The following is a 19,802-nucleotide window of genomic DNA, read 5'->3' as shown; positions in this document are numbered from 1 at the left end:
CTTTTCTCCTTTGCTTTTCACTTCTCTTCTTTTCACAGCTATTTGTAAGGCTTCCTCAGACAGCCGTTTTGCATTTTTGCATTTCTTTTTCTTGGGAATGGTCTTGATCCCTGTCTCCTGTACAATGTCATGAACCTCCATCCATAGTTCATCAGGCACTTTGTCTATCAGATCTAGGCCCTTAAATCTGTTTCTCACTTCCACTGTATAATCATAAAGGATTTGATTTAGGTCATACCTGTATGGTCTAGTGGTTTTCCCCACTTTCTTCAATTTAAGTCTGAGTTTGGCAATAAGGAGTTCATGATCTGAGCCACAGTCAGCTCCCAGTCTTGTTTTTGCTGACTGTATAGAGCTTCTCCAATTTTGGTTGCAGAGAATATAATCAGAATGATTTCAGTATTGACCATCTGGTGATGTCCATGTGTAGAGTCTTCTCTTGTGTTGTTGGAAGAGGGTATTTGCTATGACCAGTGCGTTCTCTTGGCAGAACTCTGTTAGCCTTTGCCCTGCTTCATTCTGTACACCAAGGCCAAATTTGCCTGTTACTGCAGGTATTTCTTGACTTCCTACTTTTGCATTCCAGTCCCCTATAATGAAAAGGACATCTTCTTTGGGTGTTAGTTCTAGAAGGTCTTGTAGGTCTTCCTGCTGCTGCTGCTGCTAATTCGCTTCAGTCATGTCCGACTCTGTGTGACCCCATAGGTGGCAGCCCACCAGGCTCCCCCATCCTAGGTCTTCCTAGAACCGTTCAACTTCAGCTTCTTCAGTGTTACTGGTTGAGACATAGACTTGGAGTACTGAGATACTGAATGGTTTGCCTTGGAAACAAACAGAGATCATTCTGTCATTTTTGAGACTGCATCCAAGTACTACATTTTGGACTTTTAACTATGATGGCTACTCCATTTCTTCTAAGGGATTCCTGCCCACAGTAGTAGATATAATGGCCATCTGAGTTAAATTCACCCATTCTAGTCCATCTTAGTTCACTGATCCTAGAATGTCAACCACTTCCAATTTGCCTTGATTCATGGAGCTAACATTCCAGGCTCCTATGCAATATTACTCTTTTCAGCATCGGACCTTGCTTCTCTCACCAGTCACATCCACAACTGGTGTTGTTTTTGCTTTGGATGTGTCCCTTCATTCTTTCTGGAGTTATTTCTCCACTGATCTCCAGTAGTATATTGGGCACCTACCTAGAAGCAGTCAACTTTTCCTGAAATATGAGACACCAGTAGACTCTGAGTAGGTTGACCATTCATGAAAATGAGCTGTTCTGTCAAAGTTCTCCAGGGTTATAACATTTATCACTCTTCTTAGCAGGGCTTCCCTGGTGTCTCAGGTGGTAAAGAATCCCCCTGCAATGCGGGAAACCTGGGTTTGATCCCTGGGCTGGGAATATCCGCTGGAGAAAGCAAAGGCTACCCACTCCAGTATTCTGGCCTGGAGAATTCCATGGACTGTATAGTCCTTGGAGTCACAAAGAGTCAGACACACCTGAACTACTTTCACTTTCACTAGCAGGACAAGGGTAGCCCTCACATTCTGGTCTCTAGTTCAGGATGTATCTATTCGGATATCCTGCTTACATGTTACGTTTGACACATCTGAGAAGAAACTAATCATCTTTCACCCAAACATGGGCTTTGGCTTTGTTCATCTGTATGAATGGCATCACCATTCTACTGTTCACCCGGGCTCAAGACTAAAAACATCACTTTCTCCCCCTCCGTAATCTGTTGACTATTTGAGTTCCCGTTGCTAGGGCCCCAGGGGTGTGTTTCGTCTCTCTCTTCCTCTGTGTTCTCATTTCCTTCCCGTGGCTCAGGTGTTGCGTCCTCTCTGGTAGACAATTATAACTGCTGTTTAAGGAGCCCAGGCCCCTTCTCCCCTTGGTCTTTCACACACCTCACCGAATGGTCTTAAAACAGAGTTCTTGCCTTGCCTTGTCCCCACACTGGCTGCCGCGCTCATTACCTGGCTGAAATGAGGATGAATTCCCCTGTCCTGGCATTGTTAGCTTTGGATGCAGTCCAGCCCACCTTGCTGGCCTGTCTCCTGTTCCTTTGGTGTGCGCACTCTGTGTTCCAGCCCTACTGGGCTGCTTATTTATTGTTTCTTGAATGTCTCTGCACCCTGGCTGAGCTTGTTTTTTCCAAATACCCGTCACCTTTAACATTTTCCTCTCATGTGTGTAAAATCCTACACAGATCAGCTCTCATCCTTTGCAATATTCTCTCCCCCTCAGTTTCATGTGTCCAGATTTGTGCTTTCCATTTTTCTTATATTATGGCTATTTGCATAAAAGCTTTATTTTCCTTACTAGACTGTAAATTCCTTGTGGACTGAACATGACTAAGTGGAAAATATGTCCTGTGTTCTTGGATAGAAAGATTTAACATCATAAAACTGCCACTTCTCCCTAAATTAATACGTGTAGTACAATTTATTAAAAATCTCCAAAGAATTTCTTCATCTTAAATTGTAAAAACATTGTTATTGTGGCATTTTTATTGGGTTGGCCAAAAAGTTTGTTTAGGTTTTTCCATATGATGGTACAGAAAAACCCGAATGAACTTTTTGGTCCACCCAATAGTAGTGTCAAAAAAATAAAAAAAAGAATCCTACTACCCCCCCCCCCCCAAATAATTAGGAACAAAAAGATTGCATTTTAAGGGGGAAGGTTGAATAAATAACCTGTAGTACAGATACACCATGGAATGTCATGTAGTGATTTAAAGAAATTAACTTGAGCTATGCAACTTTTCATGAATGATTTCTATTATATATTGATTAGAAAAAGTTGATATGGAAGAGTGCTTATAACCTTCTATTTTTTAAGCAAACAATAACAAGACCCCCCCCCCCCACCTTGTACATATATCTGTCTATCTGTTTTATATGACCAAAGGTATCAGTAATTTCCTATGAAGTGAGTGAAGTTTAAATTGTATAGGTCCCTATTTGCATGGAAACCATTTTTGTGTTCATAATTTTATATTCTTTTCTTGAAATGGGCCTTCACATTAGATAAGTTTCAAGTCTCCCCCAAACCTGCATCTCTGCCCCATGTATATGAACCTGGAGAAAAATATATGGCAAAACATTGGAGCCATTTCAATGAAAGGAGAGATTGGGGTGGAGGTTAGAGAGGGAGGAGGGCAAAGACCTACCACAATAAAGAGAGAAAACAAGTTGATGATTTGCTTACTCCTTTATCTTTTTTAAAACTTTCATGGTGATGTTGAGAGTTAGTTGAAAAAGCTGTTGAAAAACCTAAACATAGTTCAATTTTATTTTTGAGAAGCATGAAACCAACTAACCAAAACTCTGATAAGAATGTGATCACATCTTAACCTGATGAATAATAATGACCATCAGCCAGGTAATGGGAAGAGAGGAGGCAGTTGGTGAACACTTGAAAAGTTTTCCATCAAATACTTCCTTTTAGAGAATGATTTGTCTATTCTATCATAAAGCCAATAAAATAAAAAATCATAAGTAGATGTGTGATCAGCAGGTAGGGGGCATTTCATAAATGCTGCTTAAGAAGCAAGTGGATAAATAAAGGAACTCTTCCTGACAATCTGTGGGCCCAGTCGTTTTTTGTCATAACTTGTTCCACTGTTTGCTCTACTTTAGTGAGTCTGGACATTTGGTAAACTTGTGGAATAGCTAAGTTCATATACTTCATTAGCTCTAACAAAGTCAGTATTCCAACGAAGTCTATAGTTTCCAAAGTAAAAGTGTTATCATTGATAGCAAATTATGAGAATGTAAGTCTCAGATGATAAGGAAATGCTCAAATTAAAGCTTCCAAAGGCACTTCTTGACTAAACCACATTTAATACATGACTCAAGAAAAAGCCTAAATTGATGATGTAGCAGTTCTATGTGAGATGAAAAGGGAGCCTTTTATTTATTTATTTATTTTTGGCTGTGCTGGGTCTTCGTTGCTGTGCGTGGGCTTTCTCTAGTGGTGAGTGGGGGTTACTCTTTGTTGCTGTGTGTGGCCTTCTCACTGTGGCGGCTTCTCTCGTTGTGGAGCACGGGCGTGGGCTTCAGTTTGCAGCTCTCAGTCAGGCTCAGTAGTTGTGGCAGATGGGCTGAGTAGCTCCTCAGCATGTGGAATCTTCCTGGACCAGGGATCAAACCCATGTTCCCTCCATTGGAGGTGAACACCTATCCACTGTACCACCAGGGAAATCCTAAAAGAGAGTCTTGTGATAAGAATGGTTCTTCTAATGCTGTTCATGACAAGGTCAGCAAAGCACAGGAACTACTCTGCTCATTCTGCAAAAGGGTCTAGAGCAGTGCTGTCCAATAGAAATATGGGAGTCATATTTGTGTATATAATGTATATATTCAAAAATTCTAATAGCTGCATTTTAAAAAGTAAAAAGATATGATGAAATTAAGTTTAATAATGTGTTTTCTTTAATGCACTGTACCAGAAATAATATTTTGATATATAATCAATGTAACAATTATTAATGAAGTATTTTATATTTCTAATTTTGAATTGAGCCTTTGAAACCCAGTGTGTAGTTTATAGTGCAGCACATCTCAGTTTGGACCAGCTACATTTCAAGTCCTTGGTAGCCAGACATAGCTGAAGTGCAGATTCTTCAAGGACAGGCTTGCCAATGAACCATCAAAAATGACATGAAGCCTAGGATGATGGAACAGGTTACATCTTGCAGCTTCAAGTGTTTTAATTTTTCATGTAAGAATTAATTTCAAGGCTCTATTCTATTTAGAAGGTTTGGACTAAGATATCGCAGGCTCTTACATTATTTTTATATGACGTACAAATAGTCCATTGTATAAATTATCGATAAATAAAAGTATTTTCTAAAATATGGTCTCTTTAGGTCCTTTTCCAAGCTGTTGTGGAACTATATTTTTGATCATATTTGCACTGATCAAATAGATATATTCTGGGAGCTATGCTGGGAGGATCGAAAAAGTAACTGCAACATGAGGGCCCAAAAACTTCTGCTAAGAATCAGTGTCCCCTTTTCCAACAGGTTTCTTAAGGTATTCTCTAAGAACTTGAGAACTAAGAACAGTCACTCCTTTGAAATCTAACCATCAATAAGTTTATTTGAAAAATTAAAATAGACCTTTTACTCTAGGGAAAAACAGTGAAGATGAAAGAGTATGAGTATTCAAATTATGTATCTGTAGGTACTTGAGGGGCTTCCCTGGTGGCTCAGAGGTTAAAATGTCTGCCTGCAATGCAGGAGACCTGGGTTCAATCCCTGGGTTGGGAAGATCCCCTGGAGAAGGAAATGGCAACCCACTCCAGTGTTCTTGCCTGGAGAATCCCATGAACGAAGGAGCCTGGTGGTCTGCTGTCCATGGGGTCGCAAAGAGTCAGACACGACTGAGCGACTTTACTTTCACTTTCTTTCAGGTACGTGAGGATGTGTATCCTCTCTAGTAGTAAAGCTTAGTGACTATTGAAAGTATAGGAAAATATGCTGTTTGTAAGACCCTGAAGTAACACCCACATACAGAATCTGCCTTCAGTCAACCTCTGTTCCTTTCTGGGGAACTACCCTTACCGAGTAAGACCCTGTTGAAATACCACTGCTCACTAATGATGCTACTCTTAAGCAGTCGTTATTCATCAAAGAGAATTTAAGTTATATCTTTAGTTTCTTATTTTGATTGTCCCCTAAACAAGATGGGACTTTCCACTACTTACGAGAAGGCTTGCCATCTTTGATGATGTCCCTTTGTTGGGCATACACAGATGACTCAAGAGCAGCACCCTATTTCTAGTTGTGGGGAGGGGAGAGAGAGAGAAATGCAAAGAAATGGAGCTTCCAGGGCAGCATTTGGAGTGGCCTCATCAGTGTGCCTTACATCTATGACTGCATCTAGAATTTGGCCTACGCAACTCTGAGGAGCTGCTTTAAATATCTTTTTGGGATCAGCTAGAGCTTCACGTTAATGTAAAACCTACTTCAAAAGCTAAAAGATTGCCTTGACTTCTTTCTTTGAGCTATTTCCTTTCTGCCATTATGTTTTTCCTCCATAAGTCATCCCTTTATTTTGAGGAAAAATGCTTTCTATGAAATAATTTTATCAATATGAGGATATTTCCCAGAATATCAAGTAATTATTAACTTGATCTGGTGCTTTTACGTGCTGGCAAACCTGGGGCATTTCTTTACCATGGGTTACTTGATGGAAGTGGTTGGAGCTGGGTTCGGCTTCGGCAGGCCTGATGACAGACAGACTGGTTCCTGCCGATTTGAGTGGAGTCACAGTACAGGGCTTCCTTTTGTTTTCTCTCGTCATGGCACATGTGGAAAATGTGACTGTATTTGATCAGCACCGTGTGATCATAGTTTGCAGCGTTTGGCGACTGGCCTGGGATCCCAGGCTGCCCCAGCCCCAGCCCAGGCAACTCCATTCTGTTAAACTGATTGGGAGGCTTTGTTCTACAGAAATAAGGTATGCAGGTTAATGTTTGTTATATGAGAACCAAGAAGCTGTATCACACTCTTTATGGCCTCAATTTGGTAGCTTTTCAGTTAATTTATTGAACAGACATTTATTAAGTACTTCCTGTTTGTTCAGTATATTTGCTAGGCCAATAGTTTTTTTTCAGAAGGTGCCCTGGAATTTCGTTTCTCCATGGGTGGGTTTAGAGACTGTTCTTATCAGCTGCCGTCATACATTCCGTATATTCTTGCGCCTCATTCTGCAGGTGTTATCACATTTGACCCTTCCCACACGCTTCCATCTTTGTTTCTCAGGTTGTCTATGCAGCATTTCTCGCTGATGTACGACAGGCTGAATGTGGGAAGTTTTGCTTCTGAGACTCTAGCAATTCAGCAATTCATAAGTCATCATTATTGCTATCATCGCCTCTTCTAGAAGGTGATTTCACATTTTCTTGGCTGCATTGCAATGGAGCCCATCTGGGAACTGTGAGAAAGTGTCAGTCGATTCTGAATGCTTGGGACTGGCTGGGATTTTCTTGGTCCTTGGGTGTCTTCCATGAAGTCTCCACATCACTCTCAGAGACCATGTTTTAGAAATTACGTCTGCTTATATCACTCCCCTGCTTTAAGTCCTCCATGGGCTCTACCCTCAGGTAGAGTGTGGAGGAAATGCATACCCCCGAGTGCAGCACAGAAAGCCCTCTGGACGTGGGCTTTGCCATCTTCCCAGGTTTGTCCTTTTGCCTTCCTCCTTACACCCAGTCTGCATAGCTGCCTGGATGGTGGTGTTTCTTCATGCTTTTGTGCCTTCACACATGTTCTTGTTTCCTCTTCCTCCTCCTTGTGACCTTTTCTCCCCTGCTCAGAGTATTTATATATTTGCATGTCTTAAGCCTTGGATGGCAAGGAGATCAAACTAGTCAATCCTGAAGGAAATTAACCCTGAATATTCATTGGAAGGACATGCTCATGCGCCAATACTTTGGCCACCTGATGCAAAGAGCTGACTCATTGGAAAAGACCCTGATGCTGGGAGGGATAGAGGGCAGGAGGAGAAAGGGGGTGGCAGAGGATGAGATGGTTAGATAACATCACTGACTCAATGGACATGAATTTGAGCAAAGGCCAGGAGATAGTGGAGGACAGAGGAGCCTGACATGCTGTAGTACATGGAATCCCAAAGAGTTGGATACGACTTAGCAACTGAAAAACAACAAAGCTGTTCTTAACTCACTGGGAGCTCTTCTCACACAGCCTTGTGTGATGCTCTGTGACATCCCTGCACTCTGCGTACTTGAAGTCAAGAACTGTGTCTCACTCATTTTTGTATCAATAAGTAACCTGGTAGCACAGAATACTCATAGTGGGCTGTCATTAAATGTTTATGAAGTGAAAGAACTAATGAGTAAATGGGTGAATGAGTTCTAAAAGCAGGAGTATAACACATTTCAAGATATTTTACATTTTCTGTTAACACTAACTACTTTTGATGGCAAATGAGCAAGACGTATTAATTAAGAATCCATTCTGATTTTGTAGTGACACTCCAGGGAGAAAATTTATTGATTACGATAGGCAACTTCTTGAAATGACATTTCTTTTTTTTCATTACCAGCCAATCTATGAAGCAAGAGTGAGTTGTTATTTTCTTTTTTAAAAAAACCACTTATTTGCAACACAGATTGCTAGATATTGTAATCTTCCACCAGGGCTAGCATGTAATGTCAGTTTAGTTTAATATATGAACAGAGACTGTCCCCAGGTTGACTATGTCATTCTTCATTGCAGTTAATAAGTAAATTGTCAAATGATCAGGCGGGGTAGATGCCCAATATTGCCCTTTTGTATATACCTTGAAAATAAAGTTTGTCAGGACTCTTATCTCTCAATGTGTCACCTCAGGTCAACGGCAGGAATATTTGTTGAACATTTGACGTATGAGGTTTCAAGACTTTGCTATCGATTAGAATTTGTATAGCAAATTAGAATGCAATCTAATGTTGATACGGTGCTCAGCTTTCTTCACAGTCCAACTCTCACATCCATACATGACCACTGGAAAAACCATAGCCTTGACTAGATGGACCTTTGCTGGGTGTTCATTGAAAGGACTAATGCTGAGGCTGAAACTCTAATACTTTGGCCACCTCATGCAAAGAGTTGACTCATTGGAAAAGCTCCTGATGCTGGGAGAGATTGGGGGCAGGAGGAGAAGGGGACGACAGAGGATGAGATGGCTGGATGGCATCACTGACTCGATGCACATGAGTTTGGGTGAACTCCGGGAGTTGGTGATGGACAGGGAGGCCTGGCGTGCTGCGATTCACGGGGTCACAAAGAGTCAGACACGACTGAGCGACTGAACTGAACTGAACTGAATACTGCTTGGTTTGTCGTCTGTGAATGAAAGAACTGGGGGAAAAAAAAAACATGTGAATTTCTGGCACTGTAGTTTTGAATTCTTGTCAAAGCAAGCTCCAGAATGCAGGTATATGAGCATGTCCTCACACTTGGGAGGGACTAGGGAGGTGAGCCTCCCAGGGTGACTATTAAAAGAACTTTTAGAAGCATTTCCCTGGAGCTGTCCTGTAGGGTTGATTATACCCCCAAAGACCACAAGTTTAAGGAAACAAGATTCATCTTCTTGGACCCAGTGTTTTCACATCTGCTAAAACACTGTACCCATTGCTGCTTCAAAGATTGTGTTGGTTAAATCTGTAAAGTGTCTTGAGGTCAAAGAAATTCCCCATTTTTTCCCTTCCTCTCTATTGTTTGGTCTTTGTCCTTCCTTTCACCTCCACTTCTAAAAAGAGCAATTTTGACTTTGTTGTCAGTTACTCATTCAACTGATAATGGGTTTTGTCTTGACCCTTAAGATTCAACTGAAACTGTTGTTGCCTGATGCAAGAGTTAGCCAGACCGAATGGTTGACTTGGTCTTCTTCCTACTTGATTTACTCTGTGGCCACTCTCTAATTCTAGAAACTCACTTTCCTTCCTCAACTTCAAAATTCTGTGTCTCGCTTTTCTCTTCCTTCCATCTCTGGACATGTCTTGGGCTGCCTTGCAGGTTCTTTCTCTTCCTTTGGCCACCAGAAATGCTACTGGTCTCTAGGCCATATGATTTCTGGTTCTAAACATTTTCCATGAGTGAGGGGACTGTCTCCAAATTCAACAACCATGTATATCCTGATGGCCTCAAATCTTGATGTTTTGAGCACTGGAAAGGCACCTACACACATACTCCCTGCGGTTGTGCCAAAAGGGGCATTCACTGGATGGGGCTGCGGGAGAAGGCCCCTAACTGTTTTCTGTATTTAGAGGTGACGCAGTCATCCACATGGGGCTCCTCTTTCCCTCTACCACACTGTTCCTCTCAAAGTTCAGTTCAGTTCAGTCACTCAGTCGTGTCCGACTCTTTGTGACCCCATGAACCACAGCACACCAGGCCTCCCTGCCCATCACCAACTCCCGGAATCCACCCAAACCCATGTCCATTGAGTCAGTGATGCCATCCAGCCATCTCATCTTCTGTTGTCCCCTTCTCCTCCTGCCCCCAATCTTTCCCAGCATCAGGGTCTTTTCAAATGAGTCCGTTCTTCACATCAGGTGGCCAAAGTATTGGAGTTTCAGCTTCAACATCAGTCCTTCCAATGAACACCAAGACTGATCTCTTTAGGATGGACTGGTTTGATCTCCTTGCAGTCCAAGGGACTCTCAAGAGTCTTCTCCAATACCACAGTTCAAAAGCATCAGTTCTTTGGCACTCAGCTTTCTTTATAGTACAACTCTCACATTCATACATGACCACAGGAAAAACCATAGCCTTGACTAGACGGACCTTTGTTGACAAAGTAATGTCTCTGCTTTTTAATATGCAGTTTAGGTTGGTCGTAACTTTCCTGCCAAGGAGTAAGTGTCTTTTAATTTCATGGCTGCAGTCACCATCTACAGTGATTTTGGAGCCCAGAAAAATAAAGTCAGCCACTGTTTCCACTGTTTCCCCATCTATTTGCCATGAAGTGATGGGACCTGGTGCCATGATTTTAGTTTTCCGAATGTTGAGCTTTAAGCCAACTTTTTCACTCTCTTCTTTCACTTTCATCAAGAGGCTCTTTAGTTCTTTACTTTCTGCCATAAGGGTGGTGTCATCTGCATATCTGAGGTTATTGATATTTCTCCCAGCAATCTTGATTCCAGCTTGTGCTTCCTTCAGCCCAGCATTTCTCATGATGTACTCTGCATATAAGTTAAATAAGCAAGGTGACAATATACAGCCTTGACGTACTGCTTTTCCTATTTGGAACCAGTCTGTTGTTCATGTCCAGTTCTAACTGTTGCTTCCTGACATGCATACAGGTTTCTCAAGAGGCAGGTCAAGAGGATCTAAAGTAATGGTGTAGAGTTTGATTATTATTTAAAGCCAAATAGCGAGGCAACTTAATTTAAACCAGAAACCTCAAATATTTACTTTGCTTTAAGCTCACAGAGTGCCAGTCATGACAGCATGTTTGTGTTTGTATAATACAATTATATTGTCAACACTATTTCATTGTTTCAGAAATTAAAGATATATAAGAAGGTGTTTTAATGAAAAAAAAAAAAGACCTTGTAGTTCTATCTTTATTTTTAAATTAATCTTTGTGCCATCATGAAACCTCTTATGTATGTATTGATAGCATTTATCAAAGTTTAAGGCAACTTTTTCTTTAATGAATGTCTTAGTTCAGACTGCTGTTAACAAAGTATCGTAGACTGTGTGGCTTAAACAATAGACATGTATTTTCACAGTTCTGGAGGCTGGGAAATCCAAGATCAAGACACCAGCAGAACTGTTGTCTGGAGATGGCCCTCCTCCTGGTTCATAGATGGCCAGATTCTTCTGTGTCCTCCCTGTGTCCTCACAGAGGGAGCTTTTTGGGGGTCTCTTATAAGGTCACTAATCCATTCATAAGGGCTCCATCCTCATGGCCTAATCTCCCAAAGGTCCCACTTCCTAATACCATTCCACTGGGGATTTGGTTTCAACATGTGAATTTTGGGAAGGCACAAACATTCAGTCTATAGCAATGGGTAGAATGGAGATGGTAATAACACCAACCTTAAAGGTTGCCCTAAGGAAACAAGTTGCATGTAATCCTGTAGTGCCTAGTGCAGAGCCTGTATATATGTGTTTGCTATTATTCTTATTAATGTTATTTGTTACTTGTTTTCATAAGAGAACAGAGGGAATATTTTTCATTTTACATATGACACCAAATTATAGTCCTTGATATATAATAAAGGCTTAACAAATATTTTAATGAATTTTGAATCATGCTTAAAAACTGTTTATCTGTATTGTATTAGAAAACACATCTGTTGATGAAGGAAACCAGTCCAGTAATTGTCAACCCAAAGGTCTATCTTTTCTCTTTTACTCTCTGTTTTTATAGTGGTAAAATGGCCAAATGTTTTTCCATATTCTTTTCAGAGACTGTGACCATCTCAACAGAGGGATGCCTTCTTAGAAGTTGTAAAAATACATGTGTTCAAATCAAATTAGATTTTATTTAATTCTTATTCAAGAAATTTTTCAGTTTTAATGCTGTTTTTCTTTTACTTTGTAAGAAACATTGATTCCTTTTTTTTTTTGAAAATTAAATGCACCAGGAGAGTTAACTATTCCAAAGAAATGTGGTGAGTCTTTTGTAAGTTTAAGTATCCCAGAGTTACATGAATGTTAACACATAAATGTATCAGTTCCAAGAATTCAGGTTTTAATTTTGGGGTTTTCTTGCAGTGAAGAACATCTGCGGTTTCTCTACATAGGTTGTAGGTTTTAGATTGGAAGAGGTAAAATCATTCTCTCACTTCACCTTTGCCTAGGTGTTAGTTTGTAAAATGTTGTAATGTTGGAAAGTATCTTAAGTTCCTGTCTGATCTAGGTTTCTTGGAAGTGCGTGTGTGTATGTGTGTGCACATGTGCACGCTCGTATGCACAGGCACACACATTTAATTAGAAAAACCAGTTTGTGTCATCATAAGTATTTTATAATTGATAAATATTGACATTTGTATAATCTACTGTGAAAGAAGGCATGGATATTAATTTTGGAAACTTACCAGTAAGTTTAATGTATTACTCAGTTAAAAGCTATAATTTTCTTATTAATTTTTTTTTGTTAGATTTGGATCTAAGACCTAAATCTTACTGTTTACACCATTAACCTTATCCAAGCTACTAAATGTAGCTCAGTATTATCTAACGTTTATCTAATGTTTTTGGGTGGGCAGACTTGGAAACATATTCTTTTGGTTCTGTGAGTGAGTCCATTGCCTCTCTCCATATAATTGATTTCAGAAGGTTACTATTTAACCAAACAGATGTCTATAATCCGAATAAACAGACATAGCACAATGTATTTATGTAGGCCCACTTCCTGTTCAAGGATACAGGAATAGTAAACATAGAAACCTGTTTTCTTCTACTGTTCATAAATAGTTGGTTTTAGCCTTTTGGTGATTACGGCATAGCTTTATCTTTGAATTTTTAAAATGTTTTAAGCTTAGCAATTACTTGAGAGGGATATTGGGCCATTAATTTGACTGCTTTATTTAAATAAGAAAATGTTTAATTATCGTAAACAGCTATATATTAGATTCTTTATTCAAATTGTTCTAAATAGCAGTGCTTGGCATTTAATTTAGCATGAACTCTCATAGCATCTCTAAGTTTTATTTAGGACATTATAGAGATTTTATGTTTATCATAATTAGATTAATGCAATTCAGACATTTACAAGGTGTCATGTAAAGTTTCATTTATAACTTTTTATATCTGGAAAGAACCATCTGCATTTTAAACATGAAAATTGTACAGCTAAGTTATGGTTTTTGTGAAAATCAAATCCAATTGGCAGTATAAGTAATTAAAGTAGAGGCTCCAGATTTCTTTGGTGGCATTACTCTAAATGGCTGAGTGGTAAAGAATCCGCCTGCCAATGCAGGAGAGGCAGGAAAGGTGGGTTCGGTCCCTGGGAAGATCCCCTGGAGGCGGAAATGGCAACTCACTCTAGTATTCTTGCCTGGAAAATTCCATGGACAGAAGAGCCTGGCGGGCTGCAGTCCATGGGATCATAAAGAGTCAGACACAGCTGGGCACCTGAGCGTGCACGTGCACACATGAGCTCTTACAGCAGAGAGCAGACTGTATTTGCCACAGATCCCCACACTGAGGTCTGTGCCGGAGTAGTGGAGGATGGAGCCTTTTATGTGGATTACCTTGGCCCGGCAGAGAGAACTGCCTGCCTTCCCTGCCTGGGGAGGTACCTATGCAGTGCTGTAGAGGGTGGAGGCTTGGAGACTGGAGGCTGCACCTGGTGGTGGGGTGGGAGTAGGGGCTGGGGGTGGGCTAAACAATGCTTGCGGGAGGAAGATATACGTATGTTTTGTGATGCACTGCACAACTGTGTCCCAGTAGCATGCAAAGTTTGGGTGCCCTCAATCCTGCCCCGGTGTTCCATGGGTTCAGAGGCACACCAGGAAGGGAAGAAAGTGAAGGCGATAAAGGAGGAGTGGGAGGATGCTCGACCCCTTGCCTGGTGTTCAGGTGTTTCCTGAGGGTCCTAGAGTGTGTAGAGCAGAGACTGAGAGCTGTTGATTAAAGTCAGTCCACTAATGTGTTTTATTTGGTTTACTAGTATTTAAAAACTTAATTTAAAATACTTCAAATATAGAGATTTTACATGAACATCCAGTTGGAAGATCGGTCATATCAATCAACTTTCCTGTGGTCAGTTGGCTAGGACTGAGGAGCATTTGCCTCTATTTATATGTTTCTTGCCTTTTCATACTGTTCATGGGGTTCTCAAGACAAGAATGCTGAAGTGGTTTGCCATTCCCTTCTCCAGTGGACCACGTTTGGTCAGAACTCTCCACCATGATCTGTCCACCTTAGGTGGCCCTACACGGCGTGGCTCATAGTTTCATTAAGTTAGACAAGGCTGTGGTCCATGTGATCAGTTTGGTTAGTTTTCTGTGATTGTGGTTTCGTTCTGTCTTCTCTCAATGGATAAGGATAAGAGGCTTACGGAAGCTTCCTGATTGGAGAGACTGACTGTGAAGGAAATTGGGTCTTGTTCTGATGAGTGGGGCTGTGCTCAGTAAATGTTTAATCCAATTTTCTGTTGATGGGCAAGGCTGTGTTCCCTTTCTGTTGTTTGGCCTGAGGCCAAACTATGGTAGGGGTAATGAAGGTGATGGCGACCTGCTTCAAAAGGACTTATGCACAGTTCAGTTCAATTCAGTCGCTCAGTCGTGTCTGACTCTTTGCAACCCCATGAATCGCAGCACGCCAGGCCTCCCTGTCCATCACCATCTCCCAGAGTTCACTCAGACTCATGTCCATCGAGTCAGTGATGCCATCCAGCCATCTCATCCTGGGTCGTCCCCTTCTCCTCCTGCCCCCAATCCCTCCCAGCATCAGAGTCTTTTCCAATGAGTCAACTCTTCGCATGAGGTGGCCAAAGTACTGGAGCTTCAGCTTTAGCATCATTCCTTCCAAAGAAATCCCAGGGCTGATGTCCTTCAGAATGGACTGGTTGGATCTCCTTGCAGTCCAAGGGACTCTCAAGAGTCTTCTCCAACACCACAGTTCAAATGTGTCAATTCTTTGGTGCTCAGCCTTCTTCACAGTCCAACTCTCACATCCATACATGACCACAGGAAAAACCATAGCCTTGACTAGACGGACCTTAGTCGGCAAAGTAATGTCTCTGCTTTTGAATATACTATCTAGGTTGGTCATAACTTTTCTTCCAAGGAGTAAGCGTCTTTTAATTTCATGGCTGCAGTCACCATCTGCAGTGATTTTGGAGCCCCCAAAAATAAAGTCTGACACTGTTTCTACTGTTTCCCCATCTATTTATTTCGTGTTCCTGACCCTGCAGCAAGCCACTGCCTTGGGCTCCAAAATCACTACAGATGGTGACTGCAGCCATGAAATTAAAAGATGCTTGTTTCTTGGAGGAAAAGCTGTGATAATCCTAGACAGCGTATTAAAAAGCAGAGATGTTACTTCGCTGACAAAGGTCCGTCTAGTCAAAGCTATGGTTTTTCCAGTAGTTATGTATGGATGTGAGAGTTGGTTGGATCATAAAGAACTCTGAGTGCCGAAGAATTGATACTTTTGAAATGTGGTGTTGGAGAAGACTCTTGAGAATCCTTTGGACTGCAAGGAGGTCAAAACTGTCAATCCTAAAGGAAATCAGTCCTGAATATTCATTGGAAGGACTGATACTGAAGCTGAAGCTCTAGTACTTTGGCCACCTGATGGGAAGAACTGACTCACTGGCAAAGACCCTGATGCTGGGAAAGATTGAAGGCAGGAGGAGAAGGGGATAACAGAGGATGAGATGGTTGGATGGCATCACTGACTCTATGGACATGAGTTTGAGCAAGCTCTGGGAGTTGGTGATGGACAGGGAAGCCTGGCATGCTGTAGTCCATGGGGTTGCAAAGAGTCAGATGTGACTGAGCAACTGAACTGAGCTGATGTCTCTTGCCAGACCCTTATGACTTTTGGGTTTGTAGCCCCTGCAGTAGACCCTGGCTGTCTCCAGTTTGTGGTATACCATGAGGGTTTGATGAGCCTGTCTCTCATTCCTGACTTCTGTTTCCCAGTCTAAAGATCAGCACTGACAAAATATGGCAACCTGCAAAAACAAACAAAAAATGGAGATGTGTTCCTCATGACCCAGATAGTTTCAGGTTTTTTTTTTTTCATTGTTTAAAGGATGTTTACCATATTCATGGAAAGTGCTTGTATTTTATGTCTTCTGTTTTTTGCCTTTATTTCTCGCCAGGACAAGCAATGTTTGTTTTCATTTCATTTTCATTGCAGAGTAGCCAAGAGACAAAATTATTTTCAGCAAAGTATCTCCACTTTAAATAAAGTTTTCTAAACTTTTCTAGATAAAAATGCATAAACATTTTGAGAATCAGATTTTTTTGTTAAGCTGTATTATTTTGTCTTCATATATGTCCAGTTAGTCTAGTACTAATAGAGTGAAAAGCAGTTTTATTTGTAAGGGTTTTCTAAATTGTATAAGGATTATAAAATATTTTTCTTCTCTTTTCTCACAAAATCCTCCCAGCGAGTTGAAAATGGTGACTTCAACTGGATTGTTCCAGGAAAATTTTTAGCATTTAGTGGACCACATCCCAAAAGCAAAATTGAAAATGGTAGGTTTTTCTTTACTTTACCCTCCAAAAATTTGTTTTAGTTCATCTTCTTTCAATTCTTGATTTCCTAAGATAATGCTTTCTTTTGGTAATATTCTCCAAAGAATATTTATTAATTAAAAAATCGAACAGTAGTAATTAGTATGTTAAATTTAGAGTTTAGTAAGTGGAACTATAATCACTGTTTAAAACTAGCAAATTTGTAGGTTGCTGTTAATAGTGTGTTCACTTTACCTTGACCAAATTATTAAAGAATCTGAGAAACCAGCTGATCACAACAATAAGCAGGTTGATGAATTCTATCAGCTGATCTCAGGTTTATTTGGTGGTAGAGGCATGTTGCACATCACAGTATTCTTTTGGGAACAACACAATTAATAATGTGATGATGGTGATGATAGGTGTCGTTTATAAAGTACTTACTGTGTGCTAGTTACCAGCTAATCACAGCATCATCTCATTTAGTGCACACACAATTCTATGTGGTGTAGGCACTATCTCCATTTCATAGAGGAGGAAACCGAGGCTTATGAGCAGGGAATTTGCCCAAGTTCACAGAGTAATATGCAGAACTGGTGGTACTTCAGCCCAGAGTATAGCTTCTAAACCCTGTTACCGCACTGATCTGTTCAGTTCCATCGTGACAACTAGGAACAATCTTCCAGCTGACAAAAGTTAAACTACTTACTTGCAGTCTTTGTATAGCCAGAGGCATACATATTCAGGAAAAAAAAAAAGACTAAAAATAAGCCTCTGGAGGGAAGGGACATAGATAGGTATACCTATGGCTGATTCATGTTGATGTTTGGCAGAAACCAACATAATACTGTAAAGCAATTCTTCTTCTATTAAAAATAAATAAATTTAATAAAAATAAGCCTTTTGAATGAAATATGGTTGGCTATGTGAGTTTCCTCATGAGCATATGTTATTTTACTTATTTTTTTTTTAACCTCACATTGCCTAGAACACAAATAATGATAGGCACCAAAGGTTTAAGAATAATTTATGGGAGAAATACATAAAATTTAAAAATATCACCCATGAACATAATAAGTCATCTTTTTCCTGCCCCCTATCTGGTCTTACAGTTGGAACTCTAGTCCTCCAAAGAAACATAATTTAAAACCCCTATTCTAGATTTATTCTTCTTTAAATTATCATCATCTTCATAACTATTTATTCCAAAATCTAGTTTCATTGCATATGGTTATTCATGCATTTGGATTTGATCATTTGTTCGTGTTTCCACACATGTGCCTATCATTTCATACCTATCATCTGTCTCCCAGGGAACTCTGCTTGAATTATGGTTTTCCTCTGGGGATGGGTAATCCTCCTGACAAACAGGTGGTCACTGTACTGAAGCCAGAGTTAGATCTTATTCACAAATTTGCTCATGAGTCTTTTTCACTCCAGATATTGACTGATTAACCTCTGTTCTGTTGGATTGTTAGGAATAACTTGTTAAGTGCCTGAGGGAACTGCTTTTCCAGAGTTGGTCTTCAAGACAGGATTGATTAACTCTCCCTTTTGTGCAAAATGACCCAACTCAGACCCAGAAAACTTTAGTAGGCATATGGTTTCTGTAGTGAGTTTGTTTTTGCATGAAGCTGAAAGAATTTTACCATTTAGGATTTCATTTTTAAATGAAATTTCCTTAAAGAGAAGCTGAGGAGTATAATTTTTAAAAACCATTTAAAATATTTTTATAGAGGTAATGCCTGATTATCATTTTTGAAAAAGAAGAAAATGCAGATGAACTAATATTAGCAGCATAAAAAGTGATCTATAATTGTAACTATGTTTTCTACGTTTACTAGTTGGTGGTGGGATTATTGAGGATTTTAATTTTCTGTTTATCTGTTTTTTTTGTTTTTGGCATACATTTTTTTTCCCTAAAGAATACACACACACACACACACACACACACACACACACACACACACAGACTTACAAAAATATTTCTTTTTTTTTATCAGCATGGAGTTATAACATGATTGATGTCTTATAGCAACTTTTTTTCACTTAACGTATCACAGACTCCTTTCTATGGCAAGGAGAGCTTCATTATAAATATAGATAATGAGAAATCTTCATGATAAATGTAGATCTTCATTATAATTTTCCATGAATGCATTCAATGACTATACCATAGTTTTGATAATTACTTGATTAATTTTTGAATGAGATCTGGGTTATTCACAGTTTTTCACTTTTTAAAAACTGTAGTGGGTGGCATACTTGTCCATATATCTTTTTTGCAGCCCCAGTTTCTTTTCTATATTCTCAGAAGAAGAATCACAAGGTAAAAGGACATGAATACTTTATGTGTCAGTTCTTAGTTGTCAAAAATCTTAAATTATTAGCTACCATTTGCTTATGTGCCAGGAGTGGTGCTAAGCCTTTTGTGCACACTTCATCTATTTAATAATCAGAACCACTCCCTGGAGCAGGTGGTAGCTATTTTGTGGATGAGAAGATGGAGGCTTGGTAACCTAACTTGCCCAGGTTGGCAGAGCTGGAAAGTAGCATTGTGTGAATTCAAACATAGGTCACTGATTCCAAATTCTGTGTTCTTTATTTTACTTCAGAGGAAAAACATGTTCACTATAGAAACTTTAAGCTATCTAGATAAAAAGTCATGTGTAGTTATATTGTCTAAAAATAACCACCGTCAACTCATCACTCTATATACGTCTTTTCTTTTCTGAATACGTATATTGTGCCCTCTCACATTGAGGGGAAAAAAAAAGATCTGAAAGTGCTGCTTATGTAATACTTCTCAGTTTTTATGTCTAGAGCAATTTCATTTAAGGCTGTAATTGTTAGAATATTGATATTTTACCAGAATCCCCATTTTAAAATCTGATAGTCACTGACAGTGTCATTATATTTTTTGCAAAGTGTTTTAATTTAAGGTAAAGAGTCCTTTTTGAACTTAAAATATTTTTTGATGTAATTAGTAAACTTAATCCAGTTGTGGTGAAATCCTGGCACATTCTTTTTTTCTTTTTTGAGTTGAGAAACCCTGTGTTTCCTGGGGAGGCTGAAAGTCATTTTAGGGGGTTTGTTAGTAGAAAAGGTATGGCTCAGACGGTAAAACATCTGC

The 19,802-nt window shown here is 39.8% G+C and overlaps 1 protein-coding gene across 2 annotated transcripts in view; it reads left to right on the top strand.

Moving 5' to 3' along the window:
• Nucleotides 1-19,802, top strand: part of CDC14A (cell division cycle 14A) — a 183,090-nt gene that overhangs the window by 94,265 nt on the left and 69,023 nt on the right. For both annotated transcript variants that reach the window (XM_068964128.1, XM_068964127.1), the window contains exon 8: nucleotides 16,603-16,690. In XM_068964128.1, coding sequence (XP_068820229.1) covers nucleotides 16,603-16,690 — 88 coding nt within the window. The remainder of the gene's footprint in view (nucleotides 1-16,602; nucleotides 16,691-19,802) is intronic.

The sequence above is a fragment of the Capricornis sumatraensis genome, chromosome 2, assembly GCF_032405125.1.
Source record: "Capricornis sumatraensis isolate serow.1 chromosome 2, serow.2, whole genome shotgun sequence".
NCBI lineage: Eukaryota > Metazoa > Chordata > Mammalia > Artiodactyla > Bovidae > Capricornis > Capricornis sumatraensis.
Note: the sequence above shows the minus strand (reverse complement) of the source record. Positions and strands in the feature narration are given on the sequence as shown.